At 38.9% G+C, this 20,416-nt stretch overlaps 1 protein-coding gene across 1 annotated transcript in view; it reads left to right on the top strand.

The window, feature by feature from the left end:
• The window catches only part of pdzd2 (PDZ domain containing 2), a gene marked incomplete at its 5' end in the record, with an annotated part of 91,829 nt that overhangs the window by 7,049 nt on the left and 64,364 nt on the right, over window positions 1-20,416 (top strand). The window contains 5 exons of the mRNA XM_080048209.1: window positions 3,720-3,865; window positions 4,107-4,239; window positions 4,628-4,762; window positions 9,688-9,787; window positions 10,870-11,018. Of these exons, the coding sequence (XP_079904335.1) occupies window positions 3,720-3,865; window positions 4,107-4,239; window positions 4,628-4,762; window positions 9,688-9,787; window positions 10,870-11,018 (663 nt within the window). The remainder of the gene's footprint in view (window positions 1-3,719; window positions 3,866-4,106; window positions 4,240-4,627; window positions 4,763-9,687; window positions 9,788-10,869; window positions 11,019-20,416) is intronic.

Below are 20,416 nucleotides of genomic sequence, written 5' to 3'. Positions count from 1 at the left end.
GTATTCCTGCCCGGGGGAACGTATTCAATGAAGTGGCAAAGCTATGCTAAGCTAAGCAAGGCTGTGTCCAGTGTTAAATATACACGCACACCTGACGCTGCTTTCAGGCACCCCTCTTTCATTCCGGAATGTGTAACGATGTTTAAATTGGCACGCTGATGCAAATAACACAGAGCCGGCATATTGGCGCACTGTTGTTCCGTCAATATGCTGCAATCTCTGTGTAAAAGGGGCTATAGATAGATAGATAGATAGATAGATAGATAGATAGATAGATAGATAGATAGATAGATAGATAGATAGATAGATAGATAGATAGATAGATAGTAGGGATGGGCATAATTAATCGATTAATCGATCATTGCTCGTTAAGAATATTGTCGATCACGTGAAATTGTTATCGAACATATAGCCGTTGTGTTGCGCAGTGTGAGTCTGGCAGCACAGCAATGAGTTTCACTATGTGGCAGCACCAAAGACTGTATGAGCAGCAATTAAACATCCTACCAGCAGGGGGAGATACTTAACTGGTAGTAGGAGACAACAGAACTCAGGCTCAGGCTCAGGCTCAGGCAGCAGCCTGCGAGTGTGAGCTGCCGTAATGTCAAAACATAAACAGGAAGAAGTTAAGGAGAAGTTTGGCATCGGACCGGACAGCTTTAGAACCGAAAATAACTAAGTTCATTAAGCATTGTGAAGCCTTGTATAAGTACAACACTTAAACAAACCGAATTATGTACCACTTGTACATTGAAGCCTACATCCGACCGTGTGACGTTAGCGCCGCTAGCATTAGCGGCTAACTTTAGCGTCTATGCTTTCCTACTTCGCCTTCATCAGGGAACTAATTTGCACATTTTAGATGATGATTAGATGAAGTAACGTTAGGTCCTTTACCACTCAGAGAAACGTGCCGTGCCCTTATGCAGTCTTTGGCAGCATCTTAGGATGCGCATATGTGTTTAAACTTTAAAGGTATCGTAGCATTGGCTACTTGTTGGCTCATAGCCTTGGGCTTTAACCAGCGCCGCATTTTATTATTATTTTATTTTAAAAAGTTGCCTTGTCTTAATAGATTGTTGTTTGCCTAGAAGATCTTGGAATAAAGATGTAATTGAGTAAAAACCTCTTGTATACAGTCTATGGTAAAAACGCTGTATTTTGGATGTTCTGTTGGCATCCAGTGCTGATTCAATTAAAAAAAATGTTAAGCTCATTGGCTCTGTCGAGGTTTCCGTCAACCTGAAACCCTTCCAAGATTCAAGATGGTTCTTATGCCATACGTGCAACAATTACAGCAGCAGTCATTGGCATTGACATTTTTGAGTGTTAGGCTCCCTAATCTAGGAAACAAATAGGTGGAAAGGGTAAAATCATTATAAATGCAGAAAGCTGATGACAGACTGGAAAACTGAAGGTTGAGTTTGACTTACGAATGTACATTATATTAATGGGATTGAAAAGCTGAAATATGCAAATTAGATTTCAAAATTAGTTATATATACTGTAGTAAACATAGATGTGTACAGATGTCTGGAAGCAAAAGCAGGATCACCAAATTCCAACAACTGGTACCAGGAAAGCAGAGAGAGTGATGGGATAGGGGTTTACAATGTGGGTCAGAGGATTTAGACAGACAGCTGGTGTATTGTCCCTTCACTTCACAGGGATCGTAAATGAATAACAATGTCTGTAGCCAGCATATTTCTGCCCTAGATCCTGATGAGCTCTATTATATAGAAGGGATGCATGTATTGCTACTCATTTCCCTTAACGTTTAAACAGAAGTTTTAATGAAGAAATAAAACACTCAGAAAACCAAGCCCAATGTAAACTATGAGGGTAAAATGTTTTAGGAGCTAAAATTCTTCTAGACTATTACCAAGACGTTCATTTGAATGCCGCTGTAATATGAACTGCGCAACTCACTAATAAAACATAATGCTACTAAGATGATGGCCCGGACACTGGAAGTATTCACATACATTGATCGCTCGGTAAAGGGATCCAAGTCAGAGGTTTTGTCTGGGCAGAAATAGTTAATCATAAGTGTGCATTTATGAAGATACTTGTTCAAATGTAGTGCTGTACTGTTTACTTATCGCCGGACTGCAGAGTGCTGCTTGTTCTGCTTTATGCCAGGCTTAAGGTGTAGGTCTGCCAGAGCATAGCCTACCAGAATGGCACTCCAAGTGAGAATAGTATATTTGCAGTTTTGATAATCCAGTTGACATTCATATACTGTAGCATATACAGTGACTTGCAAAAGTTTTCATACCCCTTGAACTTTTTACACATGTACATGTATTTTATTGGGATTTTATGTGATAGACCAACACAAAGTGGTGCATAATTGTTAAGTGGAATAAAAATGATACATGGGTTAGAAACTAAAAAACTGAAAAGTGTATCGTACAAAAGTATTCAGCCAGCCTAAATCGATACTTTTTAGAACCACATATCGCTGCAATAACAGCTGCAAGTCTTTTGGTGAATGTCTCAACATTTTTGCCCATTTGTCTTTGCAAAATAGCTTGAGCTTCAGATTCAGCGTCAGATTGGATGGAGAGCGTCTGTAAACAGCATTTTTTTAGTCTTTCCAGATATTCTCAATTGTATTTAAGTCTGGACTTTGACTGGGCCATTCTAACACATGACTATGCTTTAGTCTAAACCATTCCATAGTAGATCTGGCTGTATGTTTAGGCTAGTTGTCCCTCTGGAAGGTGAACTTCCACCCCAGTCTCAAGTCTTTTGCAGACTCTAACAGGTTTTATGTCCTGTATTTGGCTCCATACATCTTCCTATCAACTCCGACCAGCGTCCCTGTCCCTGCTGAAGAAAATCACCCCCACACACCATCATGTTTCACATTGGGGATGGTGTGTTCAGGGTGATGTGCGGAGTTAGTTTTCTGCCACCCATAGCATTTTGCGTTCAGGCCAAAAACTTCAAGTTTGGTCTCATCTGACTAGAGCACCTTCCTCCGCATGTTTGCTGTGTCCCCCGCAAGTGTTGGATGAAGGTGCTCTGGTATCTTTGCACTTGTTATCTCTCGCATGACATGTTATTGAAATATCCAAATCGTTTCACTTTACTTGAGGCAAACGGAATCATTCATGACAGTAAAATAAAGGTCTCATGACAGTCAATGTCAAAACCTTCCGCATATGACAGTTTAATGTAATCGAAAACGTTTTTTTACATTTGATTATTAAGCCTACTATGACATGTTTATGAGAGGTCATGTTATTGGTTAATCTCAAGTCGACATAAAAAAATTATCTGTCTTAGTTTATGTCAGGTTGTCATAACAAAGACATCTCATACAATGTCAATGTTGCATTAAACGTGACATAATTGACTGCTAGATTAGAAAATAATTAGTAGGGTACAGCCTTAAGGCCACAATAACCTGTTTATCAAATTGTATAGCTAAACATTCAATAGTTATTGAGACATAATCCAATCAACATATCCAAGTATGTCAGGCTGTTGAATGTATAAATGAATGTACCAATAACATTACAGATGCACTGCTGGAAACTTTTAGGATAGCACTTGAACTAAGGAATTTGTACAATTCTGGATTCATAGTTTACTAACTTTGTGTTCACACGGTTGATTTGTTTTTTTCAGCTTGGTGATCTTTGTATATTTTGATATGTGTATTGCAACCTTTTAAATCATGTGTTTGATATGTGTATTGATCTTTGTAGACCAGAGAGGGCAGCCACATCTGGAAGATCCATCTAGTGAAGGGTGATGAGGGCCTGGGCATCCAGATCACTGGAGGACGGGGCTCCAAGCGCTCTCCTCATGGCATCATTATAGCTCATGTAGAGGAGGGAGGGGCCATTCACAGGTAGATAGTCATAATAAAGTCAAGTTTAATCTACATATTTGCTCTTTGTCAAGGTTTACAGTGTACGAGGACCTCCCTACGGTGCAATTATAATCTCTGTTTAATTATTTTGTATTTCAAATTTGCTATAAGAATTTCTTCTCACTGCTTAAATTGGGAACTGTAGTGCTATATGTGACAACTCAGAAAAATAGTCGAGAAAATTTCAGATTGTGTGTGTGTGTGTGTGTGTGTGTTTCAGGGACGGTCGTCTTCATGCTGGTGATGAGTTGCTGATGATCAGTGGTCAGTCCCTGGTTGGCCTCACTCATCAGGAGGCCGTGGCTATCCTCCGCTCCACTGTTGGTCTGGTCCAGCTGGTGGTGGCCAGCAGGGTGAGTGTGCACACACACACACACACACACACACACACACACACACACCTTTTATAAATAAATGTTGAAAATTATAAATAAATATAGCCACCTAAGGTAAAAGTGCAGTAGCAATTCTTAATTTTATGTAAGCCAGACATGTGGCTTTGGTTGTACAAGAACAAAACTGCTACATTGTTCAAACTGATTTAATTGTTTCAAACTGTTGCATTTCAGATGTACAACACTGTGTGAAACTGTGGGAAATGGTGCATATACAAATCTGAATATTTACCAGACGCGTACACAGGACATGACTTTCCTCTTACAGAGCTGCATACCATACATGAAAACCATGTCAAACAAGCACAAGCTCATCCGCCATCTTAACTGTCCTCTTCCCCTGCAGGAGGAGTCAGATGTAGGTTTGGAGCGCTTCCCATCCACCAGTCTACCAGACCTAGTCAGCACCTGCAATGCCTTGTCCTGCCTCTCTGCTGCTCCTCAGTCTGACTGCAGCAGCAGCCTGCCCAACCCGCACCAGGTACAAACACATCAGATCAGATAGATTGTGTCTTTAATGTGTTGTTTGTCTGTGTATCAGGAGTGTGTCTTTTGCACTTGAAAGGTTACCAAACATTTGATTAGTCTTGAAGTTGCAAATATAAAAATGTGTGCTGTCAGTTAAATGCATTAATAACGGCGTTAACGCAAACCCATTTCAACAGCGTTCTTTTTTTTATCGCGATAACTTTCTTTTTGGCCGAGCAAACGTTGTCGATTTTTTCACATGCTGTTGCAACAACTGGTAACGTTAGAACAACTACAACACCACAAACTATACATGTAGCTCGCAGTTAAGTTACTGTTAATTCAAACTGAACATGTCCTACAGCGTAACTTCACATTAAAATAATTTAACTGGCAAAACGGCAAGTCAATTTTGACTTTTATTTTGAAGCCGACACTATCCTTTAGGTAGGGTGCGGCTTAGGCTGGACGGTGATAGCCACCTCCAGGATATGGGTCAAAGTATCGGGTAGGGTTGTCAAAAAATTCGATACTCAGATAGCCTACTAATCGATATTAAAAATGTGTATGGGATTAGATACTGATTTGTAGTAGTATTGATACCAACAGTGTTGTCTTCTCCAGCTGACACACTTCACACAGCACCGCTGCAGACAGACCAAGCCCCAACCTCAGCGATTTTTACCAGCATCCAATAAGGAAGTGACCAAAACTGTAGTAGACCGAAAGTGCCACTGGGGGGGGTAACAAGACTGAGCAATTTTTCTTTGACTCACTTGTTAGACAGGCCGTTTTCAAAGTCTTATTAAACCTATTTACAGCTTGGTCCACAAAACCATTTTAGTCTGTATGTTTAGGTCATATCTCCATGACAACACTGAGGGGGGTGAATTTTTAATTTTTTATACTTTTGGAGGTTAAAATGTATTGGCGCGATCTCTTGAGTGACAGCTCTCCACCCGTTGTCCCTCACTTTGCCTCGGAGGTATACGTCAGCTATATCCCTCCCCCCGACGTGAGGCGGAGTAAAAATCTCACAAAATGGCGACGCGTACAAACCAGGATTATTGGATGCCGTGTGAATAACTGAGGTCAGCCCGGATGCTACATCCATATTATTTACTATCTATGAGACAGACAGAAACACAGCCCCTCCCATCACCTGCTGCAGCTAACCTCAACACAACACTTAGCAACAGTTAGCTGGTGTAGCCAGCATCAAACCTAACATGAAGTAGCAAAACTAACATTTTGAGTAGGGTCAAGTGAATTTTAAACATTTAACTATTATTAGCGGATAGCCACATTAGCCACTATGCGCCAACACGCTAGCTAATTATAAAACGACTAACATTAATGTGGAAGTGAGGCAGCAAACATTATCAGTCCTGCCTGTCTGTAACTAGCCTGGCACCGCCCACCTACCTACTTCCGCTCAATTTTCATTTCACTTCATTAGTCAGTCTGGGGTTGCGGTATATTCATGCGTTCCTGCTAAACCAGATTTTTGGCGGTCCAATCAGCGAACAGAGGGAGTGGCTGAGAACGATGACCTCAAGGTCGTGTGCCAGTTTCAGTTGTAGTCAGAGGAAGACCAGGAAGACAATGGATAAGGATACGAGAGAAGCTATTTAGTCTGTTGTAGCAACACTGCCGAATATCGATCAATTAAAGCCGGAGCAAGAACAAGCTTTGCTGAGTTTTGTTGGTTCCCGGCCGGTCCCGGCGCATGACATACGTCACGACCAAACGCTATGCGATTGGTTGGCAGATCCAGAGTGGAACTGGGCAGATCCAATCATTTTAAACTTCAACAGACACCCGCCTCCAAGTGAGTGAACATTTGTCAATTGAGCAGTTCCAGACCTTCTGTACAAATGAAATTAAGTACGATGGTCTGGTAGGACCAGGCTAGCCTGTAACAGTACTAGACCGTAATTTAACAGGTTAACCATTGACTGTGTATAAAGAGGATCACAATTATTTTAGTGTGAAAACTTTTTATACTAAAGAGTTATGTTTCTTCTTCTATGTTTTGATTTTTAGGTGCATACTGCCACCTTCTGCATAAGAGTGTGAAGCACAGAAAATGAACATATTTTGGAAATTGCAAAGAAAATTCAGGGCAATGACGCCACCTAAATAGTCATAGGCCTAAAATGTACCAAAAAGGGCCTAAGATGCACTAAAGGTTAAGGTGCATTATGCAGTTTCAGGGGACGGGGATTTGTATACATTTGCAAAAAAAAGTTACTAAAGTTACTTTACAATACATATTTGCTCTACATGTAATTCTTAGTTTTGAATAATTCTACCATCATAAATCAAAACTAAATTATTATGAGACACCTGGGGCCTGTTGCATAAAAGTGGAATTAAGATATCCCGGATGATTTATAAAGCCAGCCTTGACAAAGTCTAGCCTGGGCAATTTGGATTAGTCAGTTGCATAAACGCCAATCCAAGATGAAAAGGGGCTGCTTTGTCAAGCCAGGTGTAAGTTATTCTGTTAAGTGCCAGCCCACAGCTTTCAGAAGTAGACCCAGAGATCGAACACAGATTTACTGATGTAAAAATGGAAAAGACGGCCCATTTTCCCACAATGCCTTGCTAGTTTAAACCATAAGAGAGGGGGCTGTTCATTTCATAGAGCAGCAGTATTCTATGCCGACTGATCTTGATGCCCCTACATTGATTAATGATAAAATAGTTGACAGTGAGCAGTCTACAGGTGCATCCAAAAAAAAACAGAATATCATGGAAAGTCCATTGAGAAAGGGAAACTTTCATAGATTCATTACACAAAGTGAAATACATCAGGCCTTTTTTTTTGGATGATTGATTGATCATGGAATAAAAAATCCAGTATTCTCAAAATATTAGAATATTACATAAAACCAATCAAAAAAATAATTTATAATACAGAAATGTTGACCTTCTGAAAAGTATGTTTATTCTAGATGAATTGCACTTCACGTGTAATTAATCTAGAATATATTTAAATTTCACTTTTTGGATTAAATTACAGAAAAAGGAACTTTCCATTAATATTGAATTTAGTTTTTGATGCACCTGTATATGGTTATAAGTACAAAGTGAATTTATTTGACCCACATTTGCAACGTCATCTGCCATCGATAATCAATTGTATAAATATAACCTGCAATATGAACAGACTATCACATCAATTATTAAAATGTATATAATTTCATCTTAATCTAATTATAATTAAGTTAATTATAAATGGTTCAGGTTAAATGAACAAAAAAATAACTATTTAACTAAGTGACATATGTGGTACTTTAAAACAGGCTAATGAAAATAAAGCAGTACACAGAAGATCATGGAATAACTGCTAAACACCTTGATTTCAGATCGGAGTGACAGCTGACTGAGCCAATCAGGCAACAGAATAAATGTATCCTTTACGTTTAGCCTGGTCGGGACCAGTCTCGAAATGGTAATTTATGTCCCTCCGCTTTTATGCAACCGGATCATGGCTAAATTAATGCAAGCCAGGATAACCGAAATATCCTAGGTTAATCCCTTATCTTAGTTTTATGCAACAGGCCCCTGGACCCAAACGTAAGACTAGAATATGTTTGTAAACCAAACTCTGGGCCCTGCTGCTGTTAACAAGAACAGTGAAACAGTAACATTACAGTTTTTTTCGATTGCTAAACCACAGTGGGCACAACTGGAGCGACATGTGCAAAACTCTAACAACACTATGCACAGCAGCTGTTCATTCGGACCAAACTGTAGCTCGTTTTTCATTGCTTAAACACAATTTTCAAAACTCTACACACCTATCTCATGGCTTAACCACAGCCTGCACAACACTGTGGATTTCCAGCACTTTTTTCAAATGCTAACACACTGCTGCCACAACTGTAAACCACACATTCAAAACAGAATGAATGCCTAGTGCATTTCAAACACTGTGGATTAGGACACTAAGAGGTGTCTTGTTTTAGACTTGTTAGTGAACATACAGTATATATAGTATAAAGGGAAAGCTCAAATATATATTTTTTGGAAATGGACCAATGAAGACAGGTTGTTGGAGGGAGAAGAGTGGCAGTGAGAGTGTGGATGTGTGGAGGAAGACATAGAGCTGTAATGTCTGATGAAACACAGTAAGAGCAACACTGATAGACCCTGTTGTGAATCATGGTCTCTCATTGAGAGAGGCAGGGTTGAGAGTGCAACCCAATCTGCAAAAATCTAAAGTTGCATCTGTAATACGAATTTTCCAGCAAACAAACAGCTTATGCATCCTTATAGTAAATGACAACATTACAGGAATTGATTTCTGTATTACAATTATAGAATATTTACACAGATAAATACTACATTTGGAAATGTTTTCAATAAAATATACAAAATGTGTATCTATTGAAGCAAACTTCAGATTTTCATTCCTTTTTGTTTTCCTAAAAAAAACTGGTATATTATAAATTAAACTATTTCATGTGAAAGAATGTCACCCTTTCATCAAAGAAAATATTACGTAATTTGTGTAAAATAACTAAAATTATTCATACTGTAAAGATTAAAAGTTTGTAATTTGTGTATTGGGGTTTGATGCTAGTGTTTATACTCTGAGCATGTTCTGAGTGACAGTGTGTGTTATCTCAATGAGGCTGGTTCATAGTGTTTGCTGCACTGAACCTGTTTTGCAGGTGAAGTGAACTGTTCAGCTCAAGTGAATGTTGGTAGTGCAGACTGTAGTTAGAGTTTTGCACATTGAGCTACAGTTGTGCCCACTGTGGGTTAGCGATCGAAAAAAACTGTAAAGTAACTTCCTAACTCCAAACAGTGTTCTAGGGATCCCACTTTCCTTGCTAAAGGTGGAGCATTTTCCAGTACTGATGGAAGCAGAATGTTATCAAAGGTCATTTTTGTATCCATTAATGTGTGTTCTTGTCTTTACAGTTGACTAACCTGAAACTAGAAGAACAAAGTAAGAGAGAGGCAACAGCCAAAGGATCCTGCTGCAGCCCTACACCCATTAAGCTTTGTAGCGGATCACAGGGTTTGTATCAGTTCAATATAATTTTGTACTATAACAGATGGACATAGCCAGCGTGATGTCACCTGTCCGTTTTGACAGAGTCAAAATGAAGCTTCGGAGTCCCGTTCAGGTTACTGCCATCTTGGAAGTGTCAGACTCCTCCTTTACAGTTGAGATATACACTCACCGGCCACTTTATTAGGTACACCTGTTAATGTTATTTCCAGCTCAGCTCCTATAGTAAGGCTAACATACACTGTATACAACTGTGAATGCTAAATAGCTCCTGAATAATGTGACGGTCTTAATTAGCACGGCATTTTGACTGACATGAGGAGAAAAGGGAGGCAACCGGCCGCAAAGTGATCTTGCCTCTTGCCATCCGTCGCATCCCCAGTTGTTTTCATACGGAGGCTCTGTCGATGTGTCGTCGCTTCCGGTGCGCACTGGATTGTGGGTCAGAATCGCCCAAATGGCATGCTGATTTCAACACTAATACTATCTCAGCCGGATCTAGTAGACATCCAGGTATTTTTAAGCATACTAAATCTGACCACAAGAATTGGGACATCCTAAATCTTTTTTCTACCATTCTAAATAGCAGAAAATATGGGTATTGGAACGCAGAGTATGGATGTACCAGTTATGGAAACACCAAGTGATTACCGAGCCATGTCGTGTGGTATGAACAACAAGTGTTAACCTTTAAAGTTTGACTAAAGGATTTAAACTCAACCGTTTTGTGGAGCATCATTTCATAAACTTTACATAATTTATAAAGCTCTTCACAGCAACGAGCAGGTGTATTAAGGAAAGAAGAATTAATCCTGACATACAGTCAAATCAGAAAAGCTCGCATAAAAGCACAATTCAAATGTCACAGAATGTATTAAAAGCCTTTTTTATTTTTAGATGGGACTTCTAAAATAAGTTGCTTGGATGATCTTGATTTTGCTTTACCCATCTTCTTGCTAGCTTTGTTTAGTATTTATAATTATATGCATTTTGTCTTATTTGAAGTTATTTAGAAAACAACTGGCAATAACAAAAGTTGAAATAGCCTCTTCTGTGCAGATGATTTAAATCATTGTTTTGTGTCTCAGGGGGGAGCAGGTGTCTGCAGTCAGTGGGTGAAGATGACGAGCTGTTTGTGGAGAATGGAGTGAGCGACTGTGAAGGGTTGGAGAAGCCTCCACCTGGCCGACGGAAACATTCCTTACCTCAACAACTAGACACTGGTGGAGTGAGACAGGTCAGTCACACCTGAAGATAAAGCTCATTAATAGACACAGAGGGCATCTAAATGTTATTGTACTGCTGCATACTGAATGAATGAATGAAAAGCATGTGAAAAAGGAGAGATATTTTTATTAACTGAACTTACAGTGCTTTCACATGTAGTTTTATAAATTTGGTGACCAGGGGACAGAGCTAAACAAACAGAGTGAGGGACTGCTGGGTAGAGGCAAAGCAGGAACCCTTAAAGGCCTACTTCACCGGTTTGAATATGAAGGTGTATTGAATTCTGAGATCCTATGTAGTATAAATGTGTGAAAAAAATTAAAATCGGTTCTTCCTAGCCTGAGAAAAGGCAGAAAGAGTGTTTTTTTTAACCCTATATTTCTCTTTCTCGTGACATCACAGAAAGAGAAATATAGGGTTAAAAAAAAACGTACTTTGTAAATATTACTGTGATGTCACAGTAAAAGACATCACAGTAATATTTACAAAGTACGTTTTTTTTTAACCCTATATTTCTCTTTCTGTGATGTCACGAGAAAGAGAAATATAGGGTTAAAAAAAACACTCTTTCTGCCTTTTCTCAGGCTAGGATGAACCGATTTCAATTTTCTTCGCACATTTATACTACATAGGATCACAGAATTCAATACACCTTCATATTCAAACCGGTGAAGTAGGCCTTTAAGCCTGATGTCCAGCAGATGCCTGTCCAGTCCTTTTCTGCTCCTCCACAGCAGTAAAGTGGAGAGGTTTAACTTTAGTCAGTGTGTGCAGTGTTGCCAACTCCTCAGTAAAGCCTGTTACATACTCCGCGAGAAGAAAGAACAAAGTTCTCGGTGACAGAGAGCTGCGAGAAGAAAATGACGTCACGCGGTGAGGAGTTCGGCAGTTGAGTTCTCGTGAAGTATGTAATGTCAGACCAGAAAGAACTTCTCGCAGCTCTGTCACAGAGAAGTTTGTTCTTTCTTCTCGCGGAGTATGTAACAGCCTTAAGGAAGGTAGCTATTGGCTGTCCTAAAATTAGCTAGAAGCCCTAAATGACGCTGTTGCCTAATTTGCATATTTGGAGACAGGGTTTTTATAAAGTTACGTTTGAATAGGTGAGGTTCTAGTGATATGAACGTGACAATCGCATAAAAACCTAATTGATAATGGTAAGTCTAGCAGCAATCACACATGCTCAAAGTTTTAATAAGCACTGCATAACATTTTGAATTGCACTAATAGACTGTAAAAGAGGGGGCGGGGGAGGAGCTACTATTACAAGTGCTAAACGGGATGCTAACGGAACACTAGAGCGGAAAGGTGTGCATCTCCGGCTCTGACTGCAGCAGGAAGGGACTGCTGCATGAGGACTCTGCCAGCTGTCAGTGCTCTGGGACGGGGGAGGGGCACACGGAGACACCTGCTGCTTGTTGAGAAGAGTTAAGAGTGCTACGTGCTTTAGCGACACACACACACACACACAGACCGTCCGCGGACTGCAATCAAGCTGTATTCAGGAATGCAAAACCTATAGATTCCCCAAATATATTCTATAGCCAAGAGTTAGCCAAATTGAATTATGGAGTGGTAGGCCTATGTTTTTAATACTGAAATTTATTTTCAGTATTAACACCATCATTTGGATTTTCAATTAATTAAAAAACAAATGTTAAATGTTTATATCAGTGATTCTTGAGAAGTGGGACAAAACAGGGTGCAATGTTGAAAAAATACAAACCCTATGTTTTGGCAAATTAAATTACATGTATGTTTCCAACATATACTAAGCTACTGAGCTACACTTTGATACAACCTCCCAGCTTTTATCCTTTTTATCAAATTGGGCTTTTTACCTTGCCATTCCTTATTTTGTGTCAACACCGTCAGACACCAAAAACACAAATAAATTTTCCCTCAATTTATGCTAGACCAATGAGATGTATTGTGATCACAAGTATTCACCAAGACTGACTATAGATATTGTATATATTGATTTTCCTCTATGTTCTTTAGTTGAACTGTGTAATAGAATGTTTACTTAAAAATTAACAGCAATCAAGATGTGTTTCAAATTTCAAAACACATTCTCATGTTAGGTGACTGGTTAGATTTTCACATATGACCAACCATTCCTCAACAACTATGAAATATCATTATGTATTGTTATCAAAATAATATAAATCTGACGGAGTTGACACATATCTGACGGAGTTGACAAGTATATCTTATGAATTTGACGTATTGGACGGTGGTGACAAAAACCCAGATAACCATCAAATACGTAGAATAATCAATAACAGTGATTTTATGACAGCATATTATTGGTTGAGCGTTAATTCAAGATTCACATTACAGTCTTTCAATCAGACTTGCTCTAAAAGACTCACACCAAATCGCCTAATTTTGTATATCATCCTGTACTTTTTTAAGAACCATCCATGACAAAAGAAGGTTGTGAGAGTTTCTATAAATACAGTATTAGAAAAACTAAACCCTATTTCTGTATTTAAAGGGGACATATTATGCAAAAACTCGGGTTTAAATGTATATTTCCGAGGTCTACTAGAAAAGGTTTTAATGGTTTATTGTTCAAAAAACCCATTATTTCTACCATTTCCCATTTCTTCATCGCCTTTTCCAGCCTCTTCTGCTCTCTATCTCAAAAGGTTGGTATTGACATTTACCCCCCTTCGCAAAAATCCTAGTATGCTCTGACTGGTCAGATCTACATAGGCGTGCATGCACCGCCCTGCTCATTTACTCTATACCAACCTATATGGGCATGGCACACGCCCAGCTGTCAGTTTTGTTTACTTTTGGCCAATGCAGCATGGAGATCGATGTTACCATGTTTAGCTTCATTTCTACAGCAAATGTCAGCACACTTACCACTTCTAAACCAAAAGCTTTACAACTGAACCTGGTCAGGCAGGAGTCTGAGCTGAAAACTGTGAAAATTGCATCAACATTTCTGGTTTCCCTGACATTATCCTCAGGTAAATACAGTTTAAATATGTCACAGTCAATAACAGAATATGAGCTAAGTAGTTATGCAAAAACCTCCTAATTTGTAACATACGACGTTTTATGTATGTCTCTATAGGTTAAACTGGGGAATGATCTACAACCCAGTGGAGTGAAAAAGCTTTGGTTGTGAAGCCATGCTGAGGTAACGAGGCAGGAAAGGAATGTATCATGTCAAGATTCACTGGAAAGGCATTATCTTTTGTAAAAAAAAAAGTATAGAAATAATTAGTCAGAGCTGCAAATTATCTGACACCCTTTCAATATCTAATAGATAATGTATCATTTGTATTGTGATCACTCATTTATAATAAAGTTTTACTGTTAAAAAATGTATTGTGTTGCTAACTGTCACTGTTTGCTTCGTGTAGTAAAGGATTACTTGAAACTCACATTTTCATAGTCAGGATGTTGGATTAGTTTTCTGACCGATCTACATGCATTGACTTATAAGTTTTTTAATTCAACCCTTTATCTCTCTGAAGATTTCTTATAAAACAGTATCATTACATTTTAAAAAGACCAAAACCATACTTAAAAATAAAGCAGTTTATTCATAGGCAGTGAAATTTCTATTTCACTGCCTATGGAACAGATAGTGTGGTCCGTCAGGTCACTCATATCTGTAAAACATGACACATTTAATGTTATATCATGTAGCCTAGCTGAAATATACATCATACATCTGTAGTTATGGCAAAGCTACAAACTAATGAAAATATATTTTTTATTCGATTATTAAATAAGATAGGCTACTAATAAGTTCAGTATAGCCCTTGCTCAAGAAGCAATGAGTTCTGAGTGATACTGTGTGCTTTTTGAAATATAATGGACAGGAAACAAACAGCAGCAGAGGCAACTTACAGTAGGCTATTCCTGTCTATTATAGTGTACACACTGGAGATGTAATAGGCCTACTGCTGCATGTACCACGACTGCTTGCATAACTACACACTGTCAACAACAAACAAATACTATTCAGTTTCCAACACACCGTACAGTTTCCCCGTCTGTTTTTCACACAGGGGCTGTCACGGACAGACTCACAGATCTAAACGTTAGCATAAATCTAACTGTTAAGCTAGCAGACGCTAACGCTAACCACTTAACCCAGCGGCATTATCTCGTTTCAGTCGGCGTTGGTTATTATAGGAGGGATAAATCAAAGCACATTACACACATTGAACACATAAACGGACAGATTTGTTTTTTTAAATAGGACTACTTACATTTCCAGAGGAGAGATGGTGTCTCTAAGACCCTGTTTCCACCTGGCATTAATATGTGGTTCTGAGGAATCCGATCATTATATGTAAATGTAATATGCTTGTTCACACCTGGCCTTAACAATGCGTCTTCTATGCGCGTTTGCGATCCGGATTCGAATTCCCCGCGCTGTATGGAAATCAGCTCGTACATCATTTCCGCTTATACACTCCATCTTCAATGTTTTCTGTTTTCTGTTGTCTGTTTACCTGCAACGGTGCGCTTTTATGACGTGAATTGTCGCGTGAATGAGTACGCGTTTCCGCCCAGTCACTCGCCGCAGTTGAGTGGGCGGGGCCTAATGTGTATGAGATGCGCATACGCTTTTCCACTGTTAATGGGTATGTGGATAAGTGGTCTCAAACCACCTCCGAATGTGGATCATTTCAATGTGCATTCAATGCGCATTGAGCGTGTTTCCACCTGTAGTTAGCGCGATCGGATCCTAAAAACCACATATTAATGCATTAACATCTGACTTTTTGAATCTGGTTACAAGTGGACAGCTCTCAGTCCGTGTGTTCCCACTTGTATTTTCAAATGTGACTTCTCTGTCTACTTGTGATCGGATTCCATTTACCCGCGCTGTATTTAAATCAACACGTTCATCATTTCCGTTTGCATTGGTGTTTTTAACCGGTGGGGTTCAAACAAGTAAACATACAGGGCTGTACAGTGCCACAGTTTTAATCGCATTTGCTATTAAAATGCATTGCATGCGAAGATAATTACCAGTCTAGGTTGACGAGATATGCTACTGTCTCATTTAGACAAGGAGGCGCGATGCACAACACTGCTTAGAGGGCTCTCGCCAAATGCGGGAAATATCATAGATAGTATATAAAAGTAAAAACTCTTAGGCGAGTAAGTTATTACGCCTCTTTGACTGGTGAAAGATGTGTGTTTGCGGGGCGCCTTTTCTAACGTCTGCTACACTCTTGTCACCACCACTACCAGTAGGCTACACGGGCGGCTTTCTGTATGAAGTTAAGATACTGTATGCGAACAGAATATTTCCTGTGCGCCTTCACATTAAAAGCCTGTTACTACCCAAACGCGAGTTGACTTTTATTCTTAAGCAGATAAGAACAGAAAGTCGTTGCCTTGCAGCTCTCCAGTCAATAGCAGCGATTTCCGTGTTTTCAGATTTACGCAGTGAAATGAAAACAGAGGAGTAAGCTTGTCATTTGCAACTCGTTCATGAGGCTTCTATAAAAGCTGCATGAACGCCAGTGATGCATTTTCAACGTATTTCCGCCCAGGCAGGGGGCAGCAGTTGAGTAGGAGGTCCCTAATGTGAACACAAACCACATTCGTGTTTCCACTGCCAAATGAATGCGAACACATCGGACACAAGCGACGTAAACCACCTCCGAATGTGGTTTTTGTGATCCGATCTCAATGCGTCTTGAGAGTGTTCTCACCTGTAGTTAGAGCTGTATTCATGTGATCGGATCACAAAAACCACATGTTAATGCCTGGTGGAAAAGGGGTCTCAGTCTTCCAGGCACAATCTCCTCCACACTCCAGTATTACGGCAGATCACACTAGATTGCCAACCTTTGCTGGGCATAGCCTAACAAAAAATGAAGTAAATCCATTCAGCCCCGGTCTGCTTCGAGGCTGGGGTGTGATGGTAGCTTGAGAAGAGCTAACACTGCAGCTTGCTTCTGCTCTGTTGTTGCATTAGCAGGTGCAGTTCCAGGTGTGTGGTTACCAACGGGGGCGTCTTGATTTGCCAATCAACTGCCGAGTTTCTGGCGAGCTTTCCCGTGGGAGTATTTACAGTCATATGAAAAAGTTTGAGAACCCCTCTCAGCCGGCATTATAATTGACTCTGCTTTCACACAAAAAAAGATAAAAGTGGTATGTCTTTCATTTACCAGGAACAGCTAAGTACTGGGATGTTTTCCAAACAAAGATTTTTTGAAAAGCAGTATTTAGTTTTATGAAATTAAATAAAATGTGGAAAAACTGGCTGTGCAAAAATATGGGAACACTTGTGGTTTTGCTGATTTTAATGCATGTAACAGCATGTAAAACTGAGGACTTTAAACACAAAATTGGATGGATTATGTTGTTAAGCCTTGAACCTCATATAACCTCGTATGTTTAATCATGAGAAAAGGTATTTTAGGTGCCTAAATGCAAGTTGCACTTCTCTTTGACTCTCTGCAGAAGTGAGACAGAATGGGATCATCAAAACAGCTCCCAAAATATCTGAAAAACAAAGATTATTCATTGTCATGGTTTAGGGAAGGCTACTAGAAGCTTTCCCAAAGGTTTCAATTGTCAATTTCTACTGTAAGGAATGTTGTCAGGGAATGGAAGGACACAGGCACAGTTGCAGTTAAACCCAGGTCTAGCAGACCAAGAAAAGTACAAGAGCGGCATATGCGGCGGATTGTGAGAATGGTTGCACACAACCCACAGATCACCTCCAAAGACCTGCAAGAACATCTGGCTGCAGATGGTGTATCTGTACATGGTTCAACAATTCAGTGCAATTTGCACCAAAACATCTGTATGGCCGGGTGATGAGAAGGAAGCCCTTTCTGCGCCCACGCCACAGATACAGTTGCTTGGAGTATGCTAAAGCTCATTTAGACAAGCCAGATTCATATTGGAAGAAAATGCTTTGGACTGATGAGACAAAAAATAAGTTATTTGGTCATTATAAAAAGTGATTTACGTGGCGAAAGGAGAAAACTGCATTCCATTAAAGTGGATAGTCGGATGAATTCAACCCAGTTTCAACAGATTATTCAGGATAATGTTCAAGCATCAGTCACAAAGTTGAAGTTGCGCAGGGGTTCGATATTCCATCAAGACAATGACGCTTAACACAGTTCAAATTCCTGCAGAGGGAAAAGTACAATGTTCTGATATGGCCGTCGCAGTCCAATGACTTGAATATCATCGACAATCTATGGGATGATTTGAAGCAGGCTTTCCATGCTCGGCAGCCATCACATTTAACTGAACTGGATCGCTTTAGTATGTAAGAATGTTAAAAATACCTACATCCAGGATCCAGACACTCATCACAGGCTACCAGAGGCGTCTAGAGGCTGTTATTTTTGCAAAAGGAGGCTCAACTAAGTACTGATGACATTTTTCTTTTGGGGTGCCCAAATTTATGCACCAGTCAAATTTTGTTATGATGCTTATTGCATATTTTCTATTATTCCAATAAACAAAATGACACCGCTGAATTGCTTCTGTTTACCTAAGGTATGTCATATATGTAAAGGAATTTGCTTTTTTGAAATCCCAGCTAATGATTAACAAAAATCCCCAAAATTAGAAGGGGGTCCCAAACTTTTCCATATGACTGTATGTTAATGAAAACCGACCAATTTCGTCATCAGTCTGTGTTTTTTGGAACAGACCATCAAATCCCCCCTTTTTCGAAATAAGTATCCCAGAAGAAACTGACATATTTGTCTTTTTGAAGCTTGTGTGTGCTGGTCTGTCTGACTCTAATGTACTCTGCAGAGGTAGAATGTGACAAGAGGTCCTTCATAGTGACAGCTGCCCCTTATTTTGGCTGATTTTCTTACATTTTAATGGATTGTCTGACAGTGGTGACAAAAAGTCTCCCACCACTTTGAAACCATATAAAACATAAATGTGTTGAAGAAAAACCTTTTTTATTGATATAAGAGATTATTTAGTGTTGCTTTCGATGAAAAAGGCACTTTTTAATCATTTAAGTACATTTTTAATAGGTTTTATTGCATATGAAAGATTGAAACCCTCTCTGTGGACACACTGTTTTGGACGTCGTGAGAAGATAACAAGTGTCATATATTTAACACATACATTTAACATAATAATGATAAAATTAAATTTAAGGGGATAATTGTGCTCGAGACATTCTATTCTTAATCCCTAATAACGTCTAAAATTTTAAATATTTTTATTTTTAAAGATAACAGCAGTTACTTATGGAAGACATCCTTTTGTCCCGGTTCTCAAGAATCACTGATATACACCTTCTGTCATTTATCTTTCCGTTCCTATAACAACATAGCCTACAGAGAAATTATTTGGGCATATTTCGAATGGTAGAATTAAACGTGATTAATCCACAGCTACCCTGTGATTAATCTGATTAAAATTTTGACAGCCCTAGTTTTTTCAGATTATCCCTTTAGACACCTTTGTGGCAAAAATGTACATGCACACAAACTGTATTCAAATCCTCATACATCAATATTTTTTACGATTTTTTTTGTTGCTTGAAACCCTTAATCAAATTCAGCCCTGATCAAAATGATCGAATATTCAATCAATTTCAGGATTTTAACTCTTTAAATGCCAGTTTATTTATTTGAGTTAATAATTATTTACTAAAAAGAACACATCATTACATATTTTCCATATAATAAATACTAGGGGGATGGGACTTTGGTGGTGATTAGAGGCTTGGACATGTCAAAGATTAGCAAAGCATTTGATTTGATTGCATTAGTATTTTTTATGTAATGCCAGATAATCACTCTGGACACCTTTGTGGCAAAAAATGCCTCATTGACTTTCATTCAAACCACATTTTTTAATCTCACTGCCATTATAGTATAAAACCATACATTCTGTAATGTCAGTATTTCATTTTGAAGAAATGTAGTGATGTTTGACATTTTTACTGGATGAGGCATTTTTTGTATTTTAAAATTTTTGGTAAATAATGATTAACTCAAATAAATAAACTGGCTAAATCCTGAAATTGATTGAATATTTGATCATTTTGATCAGGGCTGAAGTTGATTACGGGTTTCAAGCAAAAAGAATCGTACAAAATATTGATGTATGAGGATTTGATTTTAATGCAGTTTGTGTGCATGTCATTTTTTTTTGCCACGAAGGTGTCCAAAGGGAGTATAAAATAACATAAAAACTAATAATGCAATCACATCAATTTTGTTGCTAATCTTGGATCCAAGAGTGTAATCAACACCAAAACCCCATCCCCCTAGTATTTATCATATGGAAATAATTAAATTAATTGATCTGGCATTTAAAGGGTTAACATCCTGAAAGTGATTGAATGCTTGGTAGTTCTGAGCAAGTTAAAAGTTGTTAAAGAAGGGGCGCCTTTAGCTCAGTTGGTAGGGCGTCCCCCCCATG

This window comes from Ammodytes marinus (genome assembly GCF_949987685.1).
Source record: "Ammodytes marinus genome assembly, chromosome: 2".
NCBI classification, from domain to species: Eukaryota; Metazoa; Chordata; class Actinopteri; order Uranoscopiformes; family Ammodytidae; genus Ammodytes; species Ammodytes marinus.
This window is presented reverse-complemented; position numbering and strand designations above follow the sequence as displayed.